General features: G+C 43.7%; 1 protein-coding gene across 2 annotated transcripts in view; it reads left to right on the top strand.

The window, feature by feature from the left end:
• The window catches only part of cemip (cell migration inducing hyaluronidase 1), a 246,588-nt gene extending 224,104 nt beyond the window's left edge, over nucleotides 1-22,484 (top strand). For both annotated transcript variants that reach the window (XM_078530479.1, XM_078530480.1), the window contains exons 22-29: nucleotides 277-492; nucleotides 6,697-6,908; nucleotides 7,480-7,665; nucleotides 8,000-8,204; nucleotides 11,161-11,247; nucleotides 14,060-14,217; nucleotides 16,258-16,355; nucleotides 21,710-22,484. In XM_078530479.1, the coding sequence (XP_078386605.1) occupies nucleotides 277-492; nucleotides 6,697-6,908; nucleotides 7,480-7,665; nucleotides 8,000-8,204; nucleotides 11,161-11,247; nucleotides 14,060-14,217; nucleotides 16,258-16,355; nucleotides 21,710-21,837 (1,290 nt within the window). In that variant the 3' untranslated portion in view covers nucleotides 21,838-22,484. The remainder of the gene's footprint in view (nucleotides 1-276; nucleotides 493-6,696; nucleotides 6,909-7,479; nucleotides 7,666-7,999; nucleotides 8,205-11,160; nucleotides 11,248-14,059; nucleotides 14,218-16,257; nucleotides 16,356-21,709) is intronic.
• Nucleotides 22,485-23,165: the final 681 nt, after the last annotated feature.

Here is a 23,165-nt window from a genome sequence, read left to right as displayed (position 1 = left end):
CCTGTTCTTGTAGTTAATATCTATCCCTTAACCAATGTTATCAAGACTTGAATTTCTGGTCATTTATCTCATTGCTGTTTGTAGGATCTCACTGTGCACAGCTTGGCTACTGCGCTTCCTGCATTATAATGACTAGACATTATAGTACTTAATTGATTATAAAGCAGTTTGGGCTTCCTGGCACTATATAAATACAAATTGTCCTATTCTTTCTTATTTTACAGCAATGCGAATTCCGGTGTTTCTGTGTAACGATTCTGGGTCTTGCCCTTTTAGATTACATCGCGAATCTTCTTTGGCGAGCCAGGGCCCTGGTTCCACCACTTGGATCTGGATGGTGACAAAACGACAATCCTGCACGATGTGGACGGATCAGTATCGGAGTTTCCCGGTGCCTATATTGTTAAACATGATAACTGGCTGCTCAGACATGCGGACTGTATCGATGTGCCAGACTGGAGATCCGCTATCTGCAGTGGTCACTACGCACAGGTGAGGAAGGAACTTTATTCTTGTGGTCCACATTTCTCGGGTCTTTACAAGACCAATGGCAGTGTTATTGTAAATTACTTGAGATCTAGGGGGAGATGGTAGAGTAGCAGTGATGTCACAGGGCTAGTAATCCAGAGGACCAAGTTAATGCACTGCAGACGTGGGTTCAAATCCCACCATGGCAGCTGGTGAAAATTGAGTTCAAATAATTCCAATGAATTAATCTGGAATTGGGAGCTGGTCTCAGTAATGGTGGCTATAAAACTAGCATTGATTGTCATAAAAACACAAGTGGTTCACTAATGGCCTATAGGGAAAGAAATCTGCCGTCCTTACCTGGTCTGTGGTTACACGTGGCTCCAAACCTACAGCAACGTGACTGACTCTTAACTGAAATGGGCTTTCAAGATACTGCTTCTCAACAGCCATTAAGGAGGGGCAATAAACACTGGCCTTGGCACACACATTCCATGAAGAATAAATAAAGAATCTTACTCAGATGCCCATTTGCACTCTTGTCTTACTAAATGAAAGGGATCCCTTACAGTTAGCACAGTAGGAATCATTTGACAAATTTATGGTCCTGGAAATTATTGACATTCTTCCCACAACTTTCCTTCCAGAAATCATAGGAAGCAATTTTCAAAATGCAAGTGCTCCCATCTGTAAAAGATGACATAATACAAAAGTGGCTCATGTGTCCAATAATTAAATGAAATGTTTAACTTGTAATTTTTCAGACATTTTTCAAGAGGCATTATTTTTTCTGAATTCAACTTAATTTTACATTGATAAATCTTGAAATATGTAGAAAATTTTGATGCCAACCTGCCCAGTCTGCAGTGCTGAGTATAATGGATTGGGACAAGGCAAGGAAAACCTAAGAGTTAACGCCCTGGTGCAAAGCTTTGCACGGTGGGAGCACCTATTGAGAATTGGGTCTTAGATGTAAGTGGACCTGACCTGCATGATTTTCCAATCATTAAAATGAATGGATCTGCACATACACCCATATCAAGCACTGCATTGTGTGTGTTAACTAATGAGGTTGCCTTTGAGGTCTCTCTTTAACAGTCAGGTTGCTGGTTCCATCATGGTACTAGTTTCTGCGGGTAGCTATCAAATAACGGTTAAGGAGAATATTGAGTGTGGGTCAGAAAGATTAATAAATCAAATGAAGGAACAATCCAGCAGCTGAATAGCAGAATGGTGGTCTTGTTTATCATGGTTGACATCATTCCTTCTGAGGAACAGAAGGACGAATTGGAGATTGGAATGCACAAAGAGTGACAGAAGGACAAATTCAAGGGAGAAGGCCTACTTGGCCAGGATACCATGCAAATAATGGAACAACGTCTGAGGAAATTCACAGTCTTCAAAAAGACAATTACATAACTTTGTGAAGTAGCAGCAGACAGATTAAAGGCGCGCTGTTTGGAGCTGCTCTCCCCATGGCTGCCAAAGCCACAGCGTTCAATAACTCTTTCACTCCTGAATCATTCCGGTTAATTAAACGGGGCAGAATTTATCAAAGCATAAATTTCAGCTCCATTCAAGGGTTGACTTGTGCTTTATTTAGGAAGAGTTACAGGTGCATCCACTCCTACAGAAAGGGTAGATTGACAGTCAGAGAGTCTACCTCCTAACTGCTTTTCTCATTGGGTCGCAAGTGCAGGACGCTTACATTCATTTTCATTATTCCCTCAAGTTCCCCCTCAGCTGACTGAGGTGCCACATGCTCTGTGTTCAGTTCCTGCTCATGCAGTGGGGTTTCATTAACTTGCAGAGCTAGAGCTGGTTAGGGGGCTGCGCTAGTGCCATTTGGAGGATCACTGCTTGGACTCTGATGCGTTTTTGTTGCTGCTGGAGTCCAGGTGCATCTGAGGAGAGAGAAAGCAGTCTAGTTCGATTGTGCAGAACAGAGGTTGTAATTTACAGTTGAAAATACTAGGGAGACTCTTGCAAGTTTCAAAGAACTAAGGTTCAGGCAATTGCAAAATAAATACTATATCCTTCACCATCAACATGGATTCCATAAGACCATAAGACATAGGAGCAGAAATCAGGCCATTCGGCCCATCGAGTCTGCTCCGCCATTCAATCATGGCTGATAAGTTTCTCAACCCCATTCTCCCGCCTTCTCCCCGTAACCTTTGAGCTCCAATGTATTCAAATTGAGGATGTGACTCATGGTGCCCTCTCAGGGATTTATACTGGGGCCTTAACTTCTTAGTGTATTTATAAATGACTTAGATAAAGGAATAGTCATATATTTCTTTCAATATAGAGTGACATAGGGAGGCCATTCGATCCTTCAACCCTGTCCCGTCATTCATTTAGGTCATGTCTGATCTGCATCTTTACTCCATTTATCTGCATTGGCTCCATAACCTTAATACGCTTTCCTGACAAAAATTTATCACTTTCAGTTTTAAAGTTTTCAGTTTATCCTCAACCTCATCAGCTTTTTAGGGAAAAGAATTCCCGATTTCCACTTCCTGTTGTGTGCTGTTGGATTGCTGTAAACATCTAACTGGTTCACAGTTCTCCTTTTAGGGAAGGAAATCTGTTGGACGAAACCCTGTCCAGCCTAGACGTGACTCCAGCCAATGTGGTTGACTCTTAGCTGCCCTCTGAAGTGGCCTAGCCAGCCACTATTGGTGGTTTCAGATGCCCACCAGCTGCTCTGGGCAGTTAGTGATGAGCAATAAATGTCAACACTGCCAGCGATATCCACCTGAGAAGAATGAAGAAAGACAAAAATCCTTCATGCTAGATTGCCTTCCCCACTTTGTAACCAGGCATTCGAAGCAAGACAAGGAAAATCCACTCGATTTACACAATTTCAGCTTCCAACACTCCATTAGCATTGTTGAGATCAAATTGTTCCACTATGGACTGTTCAGAGTGTGCGAACTGTTTTTATTCTGACTGTATCTCTCCCAGGTGACCATCTTAGAATGGCAACAGAATGAAACCTTATCTTTCTCAATCTTCATCTCATTCACACCTTTTTCTGTTCAAAACTCCCTGTTGTTTCCCCCTTAAGCTTAGTATCTACCCTGTGTATTGATGGGGATAAGGGGCCGAGGATTTTAACACCAACCACCCAGAACCTCCCCCCGCAATTCAGGAATCACTCAATGAACTCCCTTTGTCCTCTGCACTTTCTGTAACTTCTCCAATCAGCATATCTTGATTCCCAGGAATGGGAGGGCAAGAGTTTCACTGGTTGCTCTGGTGCAGCAACTCTGTAATCATGTTTGTAAAGATATTTTTCTGTTATCTCAAGTGAAATCATACATTCCTTCTTAAAGAACAAAATGTCAGTGGAAATTTACAATGTGGCTGCACTAAGTGGCTAGAAGATTCCTTACCCCACCATCCCCCTTTGGTGTCTCACAAGAGATATGAGGCTTACTTCCTGCTTATTAGAGTTAACCCCTGCTAAAAAAATATGTTTAAGAACTGTGTCAAGTGTGAAGGGTACAATTCTAGAGGGGGTGCAGGGACCTGGGGATATGTGCAAATTGTTGAAGCTGTTAGAACAGGCTGAGAAAGCGGTTAATAAAGCATTAGGGATCCTGGGCTTTATTAATGCAGGCATAGAATACAAAGGCAACAAAACATAAAAGATTGCTTCAGCCTGAACTGGAGTACTGTGTCCAGTTCTGGGTACTGCGCTGTCAGAAGGATGTGAAGGCATTAGAGAGGGTGCAGAAAAGATTCAGGGGAATGGTCCCAAGAATAAGGGACTTCAGTTACATAGACAGATTGGAGAAGCTGGGATTATTCTCCTTACAGGAGAGGCTGAGAGATTTGATAGAAGAGTTCACAATCACGAGGGTCTGGATGGTGTGGATAGTGTGAAACTGTTCCTGTTGGAGGGAGGGTCAAGAACCAGAGGACACTGATTTAAGGTGAATAGCAAATGAATTAAAGGTGACAAGAGGAAAGATTTTCTATGCAGGAGTGGTCCAGTTCTGGAATGCTCTGCCTGAGAGTGTGCTGGTGGCTTCCAAAGGGAATTGGAGGATTACCTGAAGAAGAAAGATTTGTCGAGCTATAGGGAAAAGGCGGGGGAATGGGACTACCTGAGCTGGTCTTGCAGAGAGCCAACAGGGATACAGTGGGCTAAATGGCCTCCTTCTGTGCTGTAACCATTCTATGATTCCATGAATTAAGAGCAAGTTGAACAATGAGCAGTAGCCTCCACCTAGAGAACTATCTTTGAATGGGGAGGAAGCACAAAGCATGTTCACATTCCACATTCTTGTCGTGGCTTCATGGGATCAAAATGCTAGGCTAGTTATTCCAAGGAGTTCTTTCCCATCTGCTGCCGCAACTGTGGAAAATCAGTGGAGAAACTAAAGCTCCAGTGGGAGACGGGAAAACATTGTGAATGTTCCAGTTTTACCTCAGTTGCATGAGAATTTCACTGTGCCAGGTCCTGGCGCATACTGGGTGCACGTATCAGGAGATCATGCACTCGTGGCATATGACTTTCAGTAGAGTCAGCACAATAGAGGTTACCCAAATCGTTTTGTTTCTTTTTCACTGTATTAACTTCGATAGAAAGAGCTTGCAGTTATAGGAACATAGGACTTAGGAGCAGGAGTAGGCCATTCGGCCCTTCGAGCCTGCTCCACCATCCAATAAGATCATGGCTGATCTGATTGTGGCCTCAACTCCATTTTCATGTCTGCCGTACATGGCAGATTTAAGCTCAAGGCACCGCTCGGAAATATAACCAGATAAAAATGACATCAAACCAAAGAATGAAGTATTAGGATTGGTGAACAGGAACTTGGTCAAAGAGCAGGATTTTAAGGGGCATCTTGAAGGATGAGAGAGGGAAATAGAGAGGCAGCGAGTTTAAAAATGTGGCTGCACAAGGTGCAATGAGATAGTTTTCTTTTGGCTGTGAGGTAAATGTTGGCCAGGACACCAGGAGAAATCAGATTTTACATCTGCTCGAGAGGACAGGTGGAGACTCAGTTTAAGTACCTCATCCAAAAGATGGCACATTAGTTCATGGGATGTGGGCATCACTGGCTAGGCCAGCATTTATTGCCCATTGCTAATTGCCCTTGGTCAGAGGACATTTAAGAGTCAAACACATATAGGCCAGATTAAGTAAGGAGAGCAGATTTCTTTCCCTAAAAGGGTAAGTGAGCCAGATGGGTTCACAACAATCACTTTTAATTCCAAATTTTTATTGAATTTAAATTTCACCATCTGCCGTGGTGGGATTTGAACCTAGGTCCCCAGAGCATTACCCTGGGTCTCTGGAACACTAGCCCAGTGACAATACAACTATGTCCCTCCAACAGTACAGTGCTTCCTCCTTACTGCACTGGGGTGTCAGTATAGATTACGTGCTCAAGTCTCTGACATGGGGCTTGAACCTGTGACTTTCCTGACTTGGAAATGAGAGTACTGCCCAGTGAGCAAAGGATGATGTTTGTTTTCCACCTTTCTTTCAAATAATTCTCATACTCTCTCAGGGTACAAACCGTTTCTGATATTACATTGTTTAATTTGTTGAGTGAGCTGTAATTTGGTCGTTTCCTGCTGGTTACAATTCACACTGTCACTGAACATTGGGCATAGCGCTCTCCTGTAGGTCAGCTCACTGGATCATCTGTACAAAATAACTGACACCTGGAAAATCTTTTTTTTTAATGGTGATATTCTGGTTTCAAATTGCCCTTCAGGAAGGCAGATTTTTTATGATTGAGTTTCAGCTGAATGTTCCAGAGGATACATTTTACAAGTTAGGGCTTCCAGCTTAACTTACAATGGACAAAAAATAAATTGAAACACTTGGAAATCACTCACTCTGGCCTCTGAGCCTGGGGTCTGGAAATGTGCTTCTGTTAGGCACATAGCTCTGTACCTTATTGAAGAATATTTTGACGTGCTTGTATTTTAATATCAGAGATGAGCTCGGGGCTAAATTTGCTGCGATTATGCTTCCTGCGGGAGCTTCAGTAATTGGCAGCACATATTGGAAACTCGAGTACCTGCCGGACTGAATCTCCGATGTGAACCTCTGGTGTGCGCGATCATTCCTGGCAACTTGATTTGGGAAAATGACTTGCGTTGCATTTTCCTTTGTGACAGGCTAAAGCATCGAATTACCTGAATTAAAGGAGCCATGCTGTAGTTTCTCAGGATGATTTTTAGTCTTTTTGCTTTAAGGTGTACGTTCAGGCCAGGCGGCCATCGAGCCTGAAGTTGAAGATGATCAAGGATGAGTACCCCGATAAGCCACTCTATTTAAAAGGTGCACTGGGCAAACATTCTCATTATCAGCAATATCAGCCTGTCGTTATGCTACAGAAAGGATACACTGTACACTGGGATGGTCCAGCACCACAGGAGGTTACCATATGGCTCATCAACTTCAACCAGTAAGTCATCTTTCATGGGCTCAGTTGTGCATCGTATCAACAAACTTAAGTTCCGTTAACTCATGAGAGACTCTACCTGTTTGTATATTGAGTATTGGACTGCCGTGTAGAGTTGGTACCTGGGCAAACTCCTGTAAAACCTAATTGAAACTAAACTGGGTAGTGTCAAGCATGCATAAGTATTTTTAAAAATGCGATGTTGAATTGAACTTTGTCTGTTGGGATATTCTGCCATGTCTGGTTGTGCTGTTAGAACGATGGGAGAGGAAATGAATGGGATGTTACTCATTGGGTGAATAGTGTGTAGGCAGGTGCCCAATACATAACAGCAGCAGCGGGGTGAACCTGGTCCATATTATTGGGCATGGAGGCTTGAGCTCAGATCCCACTCAAGGAGTCCCCAGTGGAGAAAGCATTAAGGAAACTAGAAGCCTGCAAACAAACTGTGCACTGGACTGGTTCAATGTTTATTAGGGCTCCCTGGATTCAGTGTTCAACAGCTATCCGTGACTTGTAAGTTAAATATAACATAGCTTGTAATTGCATCTCTGATATTTATTATCACTGTCAGGAATGACTGGATTCGAGTGGGGCTTTGCTATCCTCAAGGCAGCACGTTTAACATAATATCGGATATTCATAATCGCTTATCAAAAAGAACATTCAAGACTGGGTCTTTCCTGAGGACATACCAGATGGACAACCTGGATCGTGATCACCCAGGCAGGGCCTACTACTTCTTGGATGAGGATACTGGGTGCGTCCATCATATCTTTCCATGTCTCATTTGCTGCCTTTATATTACAATCCGGAATAATTCTAGTAGAGCTGCATTTAATATTCACCATCGAATAAAGGATACTCAGCGTTGAGATGCAATGAAGTTAACTGAAAACCTTTGTTCTGTACTCATCTTTGCTGTTATTGTTAAGCCATATCTGTGAGCCTATTTTTATTTTAAGGATGAACTATTATATTGGCACAGCGTTCTTCTGTCAGAAAATGTGTTGTCTTTACCATTTCAGTGTGAACTTGCGTTCATAAAGCTACTCCCAGTGATATAGTAACTGATTTCTCCCTTGACCCCAAAGGCTCCTGTTCCTGAAAGTGAAAGCCCACAAAAACCGCGAGCAGTTTGCTTTCTGCTCCACAGCAGGCTGTGAGAGAGTAAAGATCAAAGCCTCTATCCCAAAGAACAGCAGGATCAGTGACTGTGCAATGAAAGCATATCCCAAGTACAGTGAGATGCCAACTGTCGATGTGCCAATGCCACAGAGAATACCTACTGAACAGCTGGTAATTTGATATTCTCCATACTGGGCTCTGTCTTGTTAGCTGACACATTCAAGTTACTACAAACAGTGAGAGTGGGGGTTCCTAAGCTCCTGCCTGGGTTGTGTTATCTCACCCGCTGTCCGGAAAATCTTAGAAAACACAAACTTACAGCTAGGGATGGACACATTGAATACGGCGTCAATTCCAACTGTTCCTACCAGGTGGTAAACATCTGACAGCGAGTCGATACCCATTTTACACCATCTGGCAGGAACAGTTAAACCTAGAGATTCAGCAGTGGCTCTTCTATATGTCCTACACTTTGAGGTCGGTTGGGATGTGAGGGTAGAACCTTGAACAGGGGTTGAGACTTATACACGGAGAGTATCCAGAGTGACTTTGTTTATTCTATCTTCAAATCTCTCTCTCCAGGTCTCCCCATGTTTACCCCTCTCCCTCCTCCCTCACTGTCTCCCATTCTCCTCCTTTCTCTCTGTTGGTCTCTTGCTGTTTGTTTCTTGCTCTCCCTCTCTTCATCTGTCTCTCCTTCCATCTCTCTCCCTGCCTTGATGCATCTCTCCTTCCCTCAATCAATTCTCTCCTCTTTCTCCCTTTGGCTCTCTCTCTCCCTCCCTCTGACTCGTTCCCTCACTCTGTTTCTCCCTCTCTCTCTTTCTGTCTCTTTCTCCCTCTCCTTTTCTTCCTCTGTCTTTCTGCCCCCTTTCTTCTGTCTCTCTCCTTCTGTCTCTCCCTTTCCCTTTTGTTATGATGTGGCAGATGATGTGTATCAGATGGACCAAGTCTACAAGGGAAATTTGGTTGCGCTATTACAATGGTTTTGCAATTTGTATGTATTTACGAGATGTGTGCACTGAATTCAGAAGCAATGAGTCCACTAAGACCTTTAGAGATTTTAAAAATTAAATTAAAATATTTATTAACAAAAGAAAAGATTTCAAGCACATACATGAGACTACAATTACTTACTGCTATAACAAATCTTAACATTCTTGATTAGCCTGACTCCCAATTACAGACCCCATTAAAGGCAACAGTCCAAAATAAGTTTTAAATTTCAAAAAAACAAGCCAGCAAGTTACCACAGTACCCACTTGACAGTAGAATTCCAAAAGCTTGTCTCCAATTTTATCTATTGGACACAGCAGACTTATGCACAAATGGTTGGCGGCTTCCTGAAGGCTGTTTCAGACACTCCTGTTAGATCTTACATGGCTCCCCAACATAGCCTTTCAATCCCCTTTATATATGTTTATCTCTGTTTAATCTGTAAATTCCATTGTTCCATACATGTTTGGAAATGTACCTTTCCCATAATATAAAAACTTTCATGTTGCTGATATTGTCAGTAACCTTTGGGAAAAATAAACACACTGCTTGACCTTACTTATCTGGCTAGTTGTAAGCATCTTAACATCCCTTTGAAATCCATACAACTCCTTCATTATCTAAAAATGCAAATTCCCTTCACACCATACATGTCAAGACAGCGTCCATGTTTACTTATTAGCATTTAAGGTACATTTCTACACCTAACTTCTTTTGATAATTCTAAGCTTGCAGTCTTCCTGACTCCAAATGTAATTAAGTCACACAGGCAGAACCATCTATGCTCACACCCATAAACCTACTTGACAATAAACCAGAATAATGTTATGAAGATTATCATACTTTTGTAACATATTATATATCTCTCTCTCTCTGTCTCTTCCTTCCTCTGTCTCTCTCTCTCTGTCTGTCACTCTGTCTTTCTCTTCCTCCTTCTCTCCCTTCATCTGTCTTTCTCCAATCTTTCCCTCTGTCTGTGTCTCTCTCTCCGCCTCTCTTTCTCTCTCCCTCCCTCCTTCTGTCTCCCTCCCTCACTCTCCCCCACCTTCTGCCTCTCCTTTTGTCTCTCTGTATCTCTATAGTATCTGTTGTACTCTTTCTGTCTTCACTGACCTGTTGTGTTTTGCGTCAGTAAAATAAAAGTTAGAAAGAACTTGCCTTTCACATCCTCAGAATATCCAAAAGAGCTTCACATCTAAGGAAGTATCCTTGATGTCAGTCAGTTGTTATATGGGCAAACGCAGCTGCAAGTTTCTGTACTACGAGGTTTCTGAAGCAGCAAACAAAATAAATGGCTGGTTAATCAGTTTGTGGTGATTTTCAATGAGGGAGGAACATTGAGGGAGAATTTCCCACTCTTCTTTGACAAGTGCTTAGAGTCTTTGATGTTCATCTGAATAGGCGTCAATTTAACGCCTCCTTAAGGGCTACTGCCTTCAACAAGTGTGTCTCCTCACTCTGGTTCTAATGTACTTTGGCGAAAACTGCTTATCTTGTAAATTCCTTCAACAACTCTTAAGGACAGTAGCTAGATTAAGTCCTTATTTTCCCTAGCCAGGGGTGGACATCAGCCTTTACTGCTGCACAGTCTCTTTCATTCCTTAAATTTGAGTTTTACAGCTTATCAGAGGCTTGAAAATGGAAGGGACATAAGGGGGTGGGGTGGCGGTGGGGTGGGGTTGGAGTGGATGGGGTGGGGTTGGAGTGGATGGGGTGGGGTTGGAGTGGATGGGGTGGGGTTGGAGTGGATGGGGTGTGGTAGTGGGGTGGGGGTGGGGTGGAGGTAGGGTGGCGGTGGGTTGGAGTGGGGGTGGGGTGGGGTTGGAGTGGATGGGGTGGGGTTGGAGTGGGTGTGGTGTGGTAGTGGGGTGGGGGTGGAGTGGCGAATGTACAATGAGGGTGAAAGGGTAAGAACTCTGGGGAAGGCAACGCTGTTGATCTGAGATGGCACGGTATGTGGCAACCCTACTGTGAACAACCCGTGAGGGCTTACTGTGTAAGTACTAAAACTAATGGATGGAATATGCCAGTTCCCTATCTAGGGCAGGGTGACAAGCTGCTGTACAACACAATAAAGAGTCAAATTTATTGGTCCATTTTCATAGTTCCTGTTTCTCTCTTTTTTGCACAGACTACAAACGATCACTTCTTGGAGGTTAAACTTGAATCCTATCAAACCAGGTTTTTCCACATCAGACAGGACTTGGCCTATTCCAATGTGAGTTTCAGCAGTTTTCCATTGAATCTTTATGCATGCTGGGGCTTAATTTTTTCAGTTCATGTTGTTGCTTTGGCTGGAGACACACAGAAGCATCAGGGTGTGGCATTTCCTGACCTGTGTTGCCCACAGAGGAAGCGTCTCACCAGATGTGGGAGCTTCAAAAACTACCCCTGCAGCACATGAGTGCCGCACATGGGCACATTCTCCCTGTGTGGAACTCCATTTATACCTGCAAAGTACAACTTCTTACTAAAGGTCTGCTCCGTCTCCTCTCAGTGTGTTTTGTGGGCAGTTTGATAGAGGGAAAGGAGCCCTGGAGTTCCATAGATCCGGGTGGGATGGCAAAAAGTGCTGCTTTCTGGAGTAGTTGGGACAGAATTTGGGATGACACCTGGATACAGTGGGGCCACACCTTTCTTGCCACCCATTGGAACATAAGACTTAGGAGAAGGAGCAGGCCATTCAGCCCTTCAAGCCTGCTCCTCCATTCAATAAGATCATGGCTGATCTGGCTGTGGTCTCAACTCCACTTTCCTGTCTGCCCCCCATAACCTTGACCCCCTTGTTTATCAAAAATCTGTCTAACTCTGCATCAAAACTTCTACTGCAAGTGGGTGTGGGAATATAATGTGTCCACATTTAGCCAGGAATAATGATATGCAACTTGGGGACATAAGTCATACAGCGATCCTTCTGCCAAATACATTCAGTACATTCCTGGCATCTAGCATTGCTAAACATGGGAACAGGAATAGGCCATTCAGCTCCTCAAGCCTGCTTCACCACTCAATTGGGTCTTGGCAGATCACAATGGAAAAATGCTCCACATCCCTTACTACCCTAACCCAATGAAAATCTATTCATTACAGCTTTGATATCACCAATTATCCAACAGCATCCACAACATTTCGGGGAGTGAATTCCCTTTTTCCATTTGCCTTTGTGTGGAAAGGGCCTCCTGATTACGCTGACTGTCTTAGGCCTAATTTTAAGATTGTGCCTCTTTGTCCTGGATTCCCCAGTAGAGGAAATCGATTCTGAGTACTTACCTTATTGAATCCTCTTAACATTTCAAACACATTTATCAAATCATCCCCTCAATCACCTATATTCAAGAGAACACAAGTCTACACAACTTATTCTCTGAATTTAACATCCTAAGCCCCACTATCATTCAGAAATGTTAAGAGCCTTGGGTGTGCATTTAAAATGTAGAAGCATGTTTCAGTAATGCAGTTCTTCACTGTTACTTTGCAGAAACTGGGCTATCGCATTAGACCATTTTATCTATTCATTTACGGGATATGGGCATCACTGGCTAGGCCAGCATTTATTGCCCATCCCTAATTGCCATTGAGAAGGTGATGGTGAGCTACCTTATTGAACCACTGCAGTCCATGTGGTGTAGGTACACCCACAGTGCTGTTAGGGAGGGAGTTCCAGGATTTTGACGCAGTGACAGTGAAGGAACGGCGATATATTTCCAAGTCAGGATGATGAATGGCTTTGAGGGGAACGTCCAGGTGCTGGTGTTCCCATCTATCTGCTGCCCTTGTCCTTCTAGATGATAATAGTCGTGGGTTTGGAAGGTGCTGCCAAAGGAACCTTGGTGAATTCCTGCAATGCATCTTGTAGATGGTACACACTGCTGCCACTGTTCATCGGTGGTGGAGGGAGTGAATGTTTGTGGATATGGTGCCAATCAAGTGGGCTGCTTTGTCCTGGATGGTGTCAAGCTCCTTGAATGTTGTTGGAGCTGCACTCATCCAGGCAAGTGGAGAGTATTCCATCACACTCCTGACTTGTACCTTATAGATTGTGGAAAGGCCTTGGGGAGTCAGGAGGTGAGTTACTCACTGCAGGATTCCTAGCCTCTGACCTGCTCTTGTAGCCACAGTATTTATATGGCTAGTCCAGTTCAGTTTCTGGTCAATTTACTGCTGCTGCCTCCTGATGACTGTGAGCTATCAGCAAGGGACTGCCTGTGAATATTCTCGCCCAAGCCTATCCCACGAGGCTCAGAGTTGATGCCTCATTAGCTGCCACATGCCATATATAAGTGTTCTATTTTCTTACTTTTTGTCTCCACGGGACATATCTATAGTAGATCATGTCTGGTTATAGTCCGAACCATATCAGTGTTGGTGGAATATGGATGCTCATCTGTGATACCATCACAACCAAAGCAGAAGCAGAGGATTAAAAGTTTGGAGGTCAAGGCCCTCAGGAGGTTATAACTTTTCCCCTGTAGTGAAACCTCCTTTCGTGGAAGAGCCAGTTTTTAACCTTTAACCCCAGCTGATAGTGCGTCATGTTAATATGCTTCAAGCTGGTTGTTGGAGCAGAAACCAAGACAGAGGATTTTCTTTATTGAGAGAGTTTGTTCCTTGTTCAGTCTCACAGCTCCCCTCCCTCACAACCCAGTGTCCCAGCTATCCCCTATTTATATGTGCTCAAAGATAATTAATACTCAGCACCTGTTTCTCTTAACCTTAATAATGTAATTGACATTAACAAACCTCAACAATGTAATTGACAAGAGATTTACAAGTCCAGCCTGATTAGCTAGTGTCTGCTTTTCACCTAGAGATGGGAGTTAAAACTACCCCTGATGTTTCCACCGAGCTTCTGCCAATGATACAGTGACTTGGAGGGAGAAGGCGAGTAACATCATCCCATAAATCACCGGGATGCTTGTGGGGAAAGTTCACATTTTCCTCAATGCTTTAGCCCCTCTGCCAGGCCTTCCTGTGTATGTTGAGACTGTTAGAATTGAGTGATTTAGTAATTCTTAATCCTCGCTCGGCAGGTTAATGGAAAGAAGTATTACCATGCTGATGATGGCATGCAGCTCGTAGTGATAGACGCAAAGTCTGGAAAGGTGGTCGATAATAGAAGCTTCCGAAACATTATCTTGCGAGGAATTCCAGTCCACGTAGAGAATTATGTAGCAAACATGAAGAACAAGTGAGTACTTGAGTCGTTTCATCCTCACCTTTATAAATGAGTGCAACACTGGGGCTGATTTCTCCCCTCCTGAATGTGTTGGATCATTCGGGTCTGGTCCATGGGAGAAGGTTATGCAATGGGGAATGGCACCCAGTTAGCAGGCTGCCTGATGATCCTCTATACGCAGCACCTAGAAACTGAAAACTGAGCCCCACTCTGCACAAGTAATCCTACTCTGTGGATACAACTAGCACAACTCTGCCTTAATCCCTGATTTTAACTTATCCCACCCAGCTGGATTGGATCAGAAGCCCAGATTATACACACCCCCATCCCACTCCTGAGCAGCTCCCAATGATACGCTCCATTGAAGTCAACAGAAAATAACTTCAGATGGAATGCAAAGCAGTGATTTCACCCAAGCCCCCTGTTTCCTGTCAGGTGGGTTAGGTTAAAATTGGACCTTAACATTCTAAATAATAAAAACCTCTCTTTCTCTTCACTCTTTGTGATGCATGTGAGAGGCATTAGGCCTTGTTCACTGTCCCCTCTTCCACGATGGTGATACCGGCCCTCAATGATGATAGAATTTCACAGCACAGTAGGAGACCATTCTGCCCATCATTCCTCTTTAGAAGAGCTATCTGGTTAGTCCCCCATCCCTCCCATCTCTCACTCTATCCCTGTAAACCTGCACATTTTCCTTTTCAAGTAATTATCCAATTCCTTTTTGAAAGTTATGATTGAATCTTCTTCCTCCGCCCTTTCCGACAGCGCATTCCAGGTCACGACAACTTGCTGTGTAGAAAAATTTCTCTTCATCACACCTTTCAAAGTCAAAGTTTGGACTTTGGGCGACTGTGTAAAATGGGTGATATTGGTTCCGCCACCTGTTCTAAACGAGTTGTTTAGGCCAATGTTGTCCTTGTACATTATCACCCATTGAAGTTGATATTGTCCATGTTACATTATCACCCAGGTAGACATTACCCCCATATTAATCCTTTTCGATAAATGCCCCAGCCCACTCACACAAACTGAGCTGTCCCTTTTATTAACTGTATTTAGTTCTGAGCAGGATATAACTTTGAAGATGGAACATATGAGGAAGGACAGCAAAAGACCATCGGGGCCATATAGCCAGTCCCATTCTGACATGCAGCAGCCCACATCCACCATTAACCCTCAACCTTCCTCCAAGCCTGCATCCTACTGGAACAGCACAAGATCCTTAGGCCTTCTTAAAGAGAGAACTCTTGGCCAATCACTATTTAACCCCAGAAGCCAATCAGTCAAGCTCCAAATAACCATAGTAATTCATCATTTAGTCAGGATGCCGCAGCCATCATGAGCCTGGAGCAGACTTGATGGACCAACCAATCAAAAAGCAGAATACTGTGGATACTGGAAACCAGGACAAAAGGAAGGTCTGTGATAGGGTGAGACAGGGGAGATTAAATGACAGAAATGTTAGTTCTCCAGGGTGATGGGGAAAGATTTTTAACTTTTCCCATTCCTGATGAAAGGTCACAGACCTGAAATTCTTGTTTCTTTCTCCACAGATATTGCCTGACCAGCTGAGTATTTCCAGCATTTTCTGTTTTGATTATTGATAAGCCACCTGTTTTCTCGCCCTGTCCATCACTTAACCAGTGTTTGTATAATGGTGATGCCAGACACGTGTCGTCTAATTATTCCTTGCGTGAAAAACACTAGGGCAGGTTTTCAGAAATTATGTTCAGAGCTTTGCCTGGAATTCACCATCAAGTTTAGCATTCCGGCTGGATTTTCCATCCACTAGTTCCAATCGACAGAAAATCCTGTAGATTCCAGAATACCTGCCCCAAATTCCCAATGCACGCTTCCACTGTCAAATCGCAGAGTGTTGCAAATCGGGTTTGGTCAATCGATTCAATTAAAAACTAAACCTTGTGCGCTGTTTTTGAGAATAAGCAATCTGCATAAGCGCTGCTCTTTCAATTCACTCCTCGATTTATAGAAATGTGTGAGTATAGTTTGATTTCTGCTATCTTAAAGATCATCACTTTCTAATTCCAGCTCCATTGTTCTGGTGACATCTAAAGGGCGGCTAATTTCAGAAAGACCTTGGAACAACGTTCTGACACAACTTGGAGCCACCAGTGTTAAGCTAAAGGGTAATTACTGGATTTTTTATTTTGCCGTGATTTTGTTAGTGATTGTGGAGTCATTTAGAGATTGTTCCTATCAGAAACATTTTGTTTTCACTTTTTATTTTTAAAATGGGATGTGTTTTCCTAGTTTAGCCCAGCAGGCAAGCCTGGAGCATGTGACACATCAGTGTCACATCTTGTCAGTGTCTTATCAATTACATTGTTAAGGTTTATTAATGTCAATTACATTGTTAAGGTTTATTAATGTCAATTACATTGTTAAGGGAAACAGGTGATGGGTTTTTGAACACATATAAAAAGGGGATAGCTGGGACACTGGGTAGAGGTGAAGAGTGTTGACACTGAACAAAATCAATAGCCTCTCTCAGCAAAGAAAGGCTCAGTGTCTTAGTTTTGATTTCACCAACTGGCGTGGATCCTGCTAACAGTCCTTTCATCAGGTATGCTGTGAAAGAACAATTGTCATTTGCCAGAATCTTGACCCAGGCATTCTCCACTCCAGGCACCCTGTTCCCAGAGGCATTGGAGATCACCGCATCCCTGGACTTAACAGCCACAGTCTCCCTGCACCCCTGGGCTTAACTGGCTTGGTCTCCTTGACCCCATCAGCATCTGACAGAGCTAAAAGGGTTAAATTATGAGGATAGGTAGTGTAGGCTAGGCTTTGAAGATTAAGGATTGATCGAACTGAGGTGTTTAAGGTGATTAAAGGATTTCATTGGGTAGCTGGAGAGAAACTATTTCATCCACCATGGGGAGGAAGAATCCTGCTATCCTCACCCACTCTGGTCTCCTCTAGTCCCCACTCAACTGTATCAAACTGCTACAGAACAGATCTTCACCACTTGGGATAGGCAATAAATGCCAGTCTCACCAGCAATGCTCAAATTAATGAATTAAAATAAAAATGGCTCACAGAGAATGAAGACATAATGTTTTCTGACCAGGGAGTGGACATTGAGCAGCGTGATCCTGTGTTGTTAGTCACTGATCAATCTGCTCACTGATGGAACAGAATTGTGGCCTGGAAAGGAGGCCATTCAGCCCTTGCAGGCTGTTCCACCATTCATTTAGATCATGGCTGATCCAGAACAAGGGAGCATAATCTCAAAATCAGAGTTAGACTCTTCAAGGGTGATGTCAAGAAGCACTTCTTCAGACAAAGGGTAATGGAAATCTAGAACTCTCTCCCTTGAAAAAAAAACTATTAGAGCTGTTGGGGGTGGGTCAATTGAAAATTTAAAAACCGAGATCGATAAGATTCTTGTTAGGTAAGGTTTACAGAACCAAAGCTGGTAGATAGAGTTAAGATACAGATCATTCATGATCTAAATTAATGGTGGACCAAGCTTGAGGGGCCGAATGGCCTAGTCCTCCTACTGCTGTCCCTATGTCCCAATGAACCTATGTATCGCTGACAGGATTTTTAGCTGGACAAACATTTCCATCACTTTCCCCATGGATAGTCGGCAGCTATGCAAGCTCATTGAAGTATTCCCCACAGCACCTTCCAAACCCACGATCTCTACCATCTAGAAGGGCAAGGGCAGCAGATACATGGGAACACCGCTACCTGCAAGTTCCTCTCCAAGCCACACACTATTCTGGCTTGGAAATATATCGGCCGTTCCTTCACTGTCGCTGGGTCAAAATCCTGGAACTCCCTCCCTAACAGCACTGTGGGTGTACCTACACCACATGGACTGCAGCGGTTCAAGAAGGCAGCTCACCACCATCTTCTCAAGGGCAATTAGAGTTAGGCAATAAATGTTGGCCTAGCCAGCGAAGCCCACATCCCAAGAACAAATAAATAAAAAGAAAATCCACCCAGGTGGGGACCCAAATAATCCCACTTCCTTTCCAGACCACAAGGAATTCTCTCCCAACAATGGACCTGTTGATCAGTAACCAATAACACAGGTTCACACTGCTCAAAGCCCACTCCCCAGGCTGAAAACACTGTCTTAACTCTCTGTGAGTTCAGAAATCAGCGTGGTGGTTGACTGCTTGTCAAAGCAGGTGGCAGATTTTTTGAGATGGTGGTGCCCCGGAGATGCTTTGTCCTGAGTAATGGGTAACCCTTTGCCCAATTTTTGCTGGGTCATGTGACCACTCCAATGCAGCGCTGAGCGAGTGCTGCTCTGTTGGTGGTGCTGTCTTTCGGATGAGACATTTAACTGAGGCCCCATCTGCCCCCTCAGGTGAATATAAACGTTCTCATGGCGCTATTCAAAAAGAGCAGGGCAGCTCTCCCCAGTGTCCTGGTCAGCATTTAATACTGAACCGAATGTGAGGAAAACAAATGGCCTGAATATGGGATCTTGCTGTGCACAAATTGGCAGCCTTGGCAGTTTTCCTGCGTTGCAACAGTGACTACACTTCAAAAGTACTGCATTTGACTCTGGTACACCTCGTTCATAAAAGGCACTATAGAAATGCAAGTTCATTTGTTCATCTGTGCTTCCATTTATTACACCAAGAGGCTACTGCGGTGCAGCACTGAGGGAGTGTTGCACTGTCAGAGGTTCTGTATTTCAGATGAGAAGTTAATGGCACATCTGTAGGGGAGTTTAGAAAGTGCACCTCTCCTGATTCGCCTGACATTTTACAGGCTACATTCTCAACCCGTGGCATCCTGAGAGCAGCCTCCATTTAAATGCAGCACCTGTGAGGGTGAATATTCGTGCTCTGCAGCTGAGAAAAGTCACTTGGCTTCTAGCCTGCAGTTCCCTGCTCTTCCCCTGCTTCCAACACACGCTCCTGGTCAATATCAACGTGTGGTTCACCCTGCACTTACTCCTTAAACTGACTGTCCAAACTCCCCTGCAGAACACAGCCTTGCCATTGGGATAGTAAATCAGGAGGACCAACAAAACTGGAATCTTGGACTTCCCAAATTCCAATTCTGGCTTCAGGATGAGTGAGATTCCAAGCTTGGAATGAAACCTCCCAATTTCAGAACCGATGAATAAAAGGTTACAAACCATTGGCCCTTTCTCACACTATATCAAGCTAATTGAACCCTTGTTGATTGGGGTCTGTAACAAGTTTCTAATTGCTGACAGTCCAGCTATATTTTTCTTATTTGCTGTTTGCTTTTTAATCTCCCGACTAATGCAGAATATTTAACGACAGTGATTTGCTCAGCTCGTTGATTAAGATGTTGGAACAAGTGCAGTATTTGTCAGGTGACACTAGGGGGCCTATTACGCTCAGTCGCGGAGTGTGGAATTTCCTGCTTTGTATTCACAACGACCTGATCATTTCGGAAGAAAATGCCACCCCACATGTGGTTGGCTAGTTTTGAGAATGTTCCATCCTGTTTCAGTGTGCACTGGCTGACATCTGGTGGCAGGCTGTGGACTCTGAGCTCGAGAGTTTCCCATATTCTAATCCCCAGAGCAGAAAATATCACATCTGAATGACTGAGTCCTCACTTTGACCCTGGGTATCTCCTGACTCGGGCTGCTTTTCGGTTCTACCGCTGCAGCCAGGATTCCTGCACTGATCCTGTGTCCTTGCTTCGTATGTTAACCCTGGGCATTGAAGGCTTGAGCGGTGACCATCTCCATCTTGAGAATTTTTAATTGCTCCCCACCCCCACCACAGCCTCTTACAGGAGAGAGTTCCAGATTTCCCAGTACCCTTGTGCAGAGGAAATGCTTCCTGATTTCATTGCTGAATGGTCGGACTCTTAATTGTAACAATCGGCGGGATTTTCCGGTCCTGCCGGGCTTCTGGCTGGGGTGCCGCCTCCCCCTCACCCAGGACAGGGCCGGAAAATCCCGGCCAATATGTCTTCTCGTTCTTGATTCCCCCAACCAGAGGACAGAGCTGCCCTAGGTCTAAATTCAGCATCTTTGCGCCTGTGTGATGATCCGTTAGCGGGTGCAACTTATCCAATTTAGCAGGGTAGGGCCCTGCTTCCTATATATTCAGTCGTGAGAAAGCTCTGACTGCTGTTTGCAAGCTTTGAGCTTCGTCATCTGGCTTCCTTAAAGGGATCTGCTGGAAACTGCTCAGATAAGAGGTGAAAATTGTTGGTATTTTGTGGAGTGAGAAGGAGCAGGACAACCTCCTCCTGATTCCACAAAACAACTGTGCCCTGTTGCCAACTAGCTCTTGTGAATCCCTCTGATATCACTCTAAGACAGAATATGCTCATGAGTAAGTAGTCAGGATGTAAACCATGTGACCATCAGACATTGTACACAGAAGCTTTCAGCTTAAGCTAGCAGCATGTGGTGTGAAGGAATTGGAGCTGTACTTCTCTGTTAACAATAGTTGTTGAATCTTTATGGTAAATCTGTCTGCTGAGCAATCCTGTCCAACCCTTCAAAAAAACCAAACAGACGTTTGGTTTATGAGTCCTGTTTGAGATTGGTAATTTTGTATTAAGCAAACACAGAAATACAACACCCTCCACCATTCCCCCAATCCCACTGCACTCACCTCCTGAACCAACAATTTCCTCCTCTTCCCCCATCATGCTGCTCAATTGCCTCCCCTCCCTTCTCCACCCCTTTACCCGATTTCCTTCCCTCCCCTCTCCACCCTTCCTCCTCAATCTCTTCCCTCTTTCCACACCCCACTACCCCAGTTGTCTCTCTTCCCCCCTACCCTGCCACTAATCACTTCCCCTCCCCTCCCCTCCCAACCCCATCCCCATCACCTCCCATTCCCTGTCACCCCTTAGTCACCTTTCCTTCCCCTCCCCATGTGCACTAATCCTACCCCAATCTCCTCCCACCCCCTCCCCACCCTGCCCACAATCACCTCTTGTCCACCATGCCCCTCAAACTCTCCTTCCCTCTTCTCCCAATCGCTCTCCTCCCAATGCAACATTAAATCAAGACTCCACCTGCCCTTTCAGATGGACAGAACATCTCAGGCCACTATTTTGAAGAAAAGCTAGGGTTGTTCTCTGGTCCCTGGCCAATACCGAACCTTGGGATTAACTGATTATTCAGTTCATTGCTTTTTGAGGGGATTTGCTATGGACCAAAGTGCCAACTGATAATATCACAACAATGATGACTCTTTGAAAGCTCAAATTATTTAATGTGAATCACTCTGAGACATTGGCTCGATCTTGAATTTGTGTAATAGTGTGAAATAGGTGGAGCAACTAAACAGCCTGCCTTACCCATCTCCCTATTCTAGTTTCCTGTGGCCCATTTTAAACTATTGCACAAAGTCAAGATCTAGCCCAGTGAGGGGTGTTGAGGTGGTGCATTAATGCACGTTTAATTAATTAATGTTTGTTTCCATCATTGTGTCATGTATATAGCTAATCGCTGCTAAGAAACTTTGCAAGTTTTGTTTTTACAACTGTTTCTCTGGTTATCTTATTTCAGATAAACTGGTATTTGTGGGATTCAAAGGAAGTTTCACACCTGAGTGGGTAAAACTTGTCGTTGGTGAAGAGATGGCAAAGCTCCACGAAGTTCTCCCAATCCCTGTTGTAAACAAGTTGAAACTATGAGCGATCCCAGTCTGTAGCACTGATCAAGTGCAGGTCTAGCTGAAGAGGGTTGAACTTGGAATTACTACTGATTTTTAAGAAGTGGTCAAAGTTGCAAAGATATTGCAGCAAAGCAGCCCATTTATCATTGTGCTTACCCGTCCAGCCACTAAGGCTTGTTTCACAAGCTGATACTATTTGTAGACTGTATTTGTCAACACATTACTTATTCTCTCTCAGACTGCTCCTTGCTCCCGAAATAGCTGGTCCTTTTTCGGATGTATATTCTTTCCGTGTTCTGTCTGTTGAGGTGTTTTCGATCTGTCGGCCTCACCAAAGATTTATTTTCTGTTGTAGGGATGTTTCTATTTATTTATTAAGACACTATAGAGTATGACACCAAGGCACTTGTGTAACTGTATTGTAAAACTTTCATATATTTTCCATCTAACTGTTATTTTGTCTGGTAAAACTGCACTCCTGAAAGTGGATATGGTATTTTAAGCATTGGCTGAGATTGTAATTTATTAAAAGTTGAGGTTCTCATTTGAGACTTATTTCTGAAGGGGCAATCTTTGGATTAAAGAAATGTAATTTATAACTGGCATTTGTATAAATTACAAAGATTGTATAAGTGATGTTTCATAATAAATGTAAAGTTGAATGAATTTGTAAAGGCTTCTGTTAATTTTTTTAAAAATTACATACATGACCAAATGTCTCACTGGTGTTTATGGGAGCTTGCTGTATGTAAATTGACTGCTTACCATTCAACAAAGGCCCCACTTAAGAACTTATTCAGTAGCTGTGAAGCACTTTGGAACATTCTGAGGACGTAAAGGACACTCTATAAAAGGAGGATCTTTCTGTTCATTCAGATGTTTCTCTCCAGAAGATAGTGACAGCTACCTTGTTGGATCTCTTGGTAATTATTGTATGGCTTCATGCCCCAGAGTTAATTTGGTAGATTTTAACTTTGTGTGATAGTGTAAGGTGAATGATATTGAGTCAGCAATACTTTATATCTCTCCCAATTTGTATTTACATTGAAGTTACATACAATCTAGGAGCAGAGGTAGTCCATTCGGCCCCTTGAGCCTACCCTACCGTTCAATAAGATCATGACTGATCTGTTTGTGTTTCGAGTTCCACATTCCCAGCTACCCCCGATAACCTTTGATTCCCTTGCCTATCCCTAAGAATCTATCTACCTCAGCCTTAGGAATATCCAATGACCCCACTTTCACCACCTTCTGAGGCAGAGAATTCCAAAGTCACACAACCCTCAGAGAAAAAAATTCTCTTCATCTTTGTCCTAAAAGAGCAACCCCTCATTTTAAACCAGTGCC

The sequence above is a fragment of the Cetorhinus maximus genome, chromosome 26 (assembly GCF_964194155.1).
Source record: "Cetorhinus maximus chromosome 26, sCetMax3.hap1.1, whole genome shotgun sequence".
NCBI lineage: Eukaryota > Metazoa > Chordata > Chondrichthyes > Lamniformes > Cetorhinidae > Cetorhinus > Cetorhinus maximus.
Note: the sequence above shows the minus strand (reverse complement) of the source record. Positions and strands in the feature narration are given on the sequence as shown.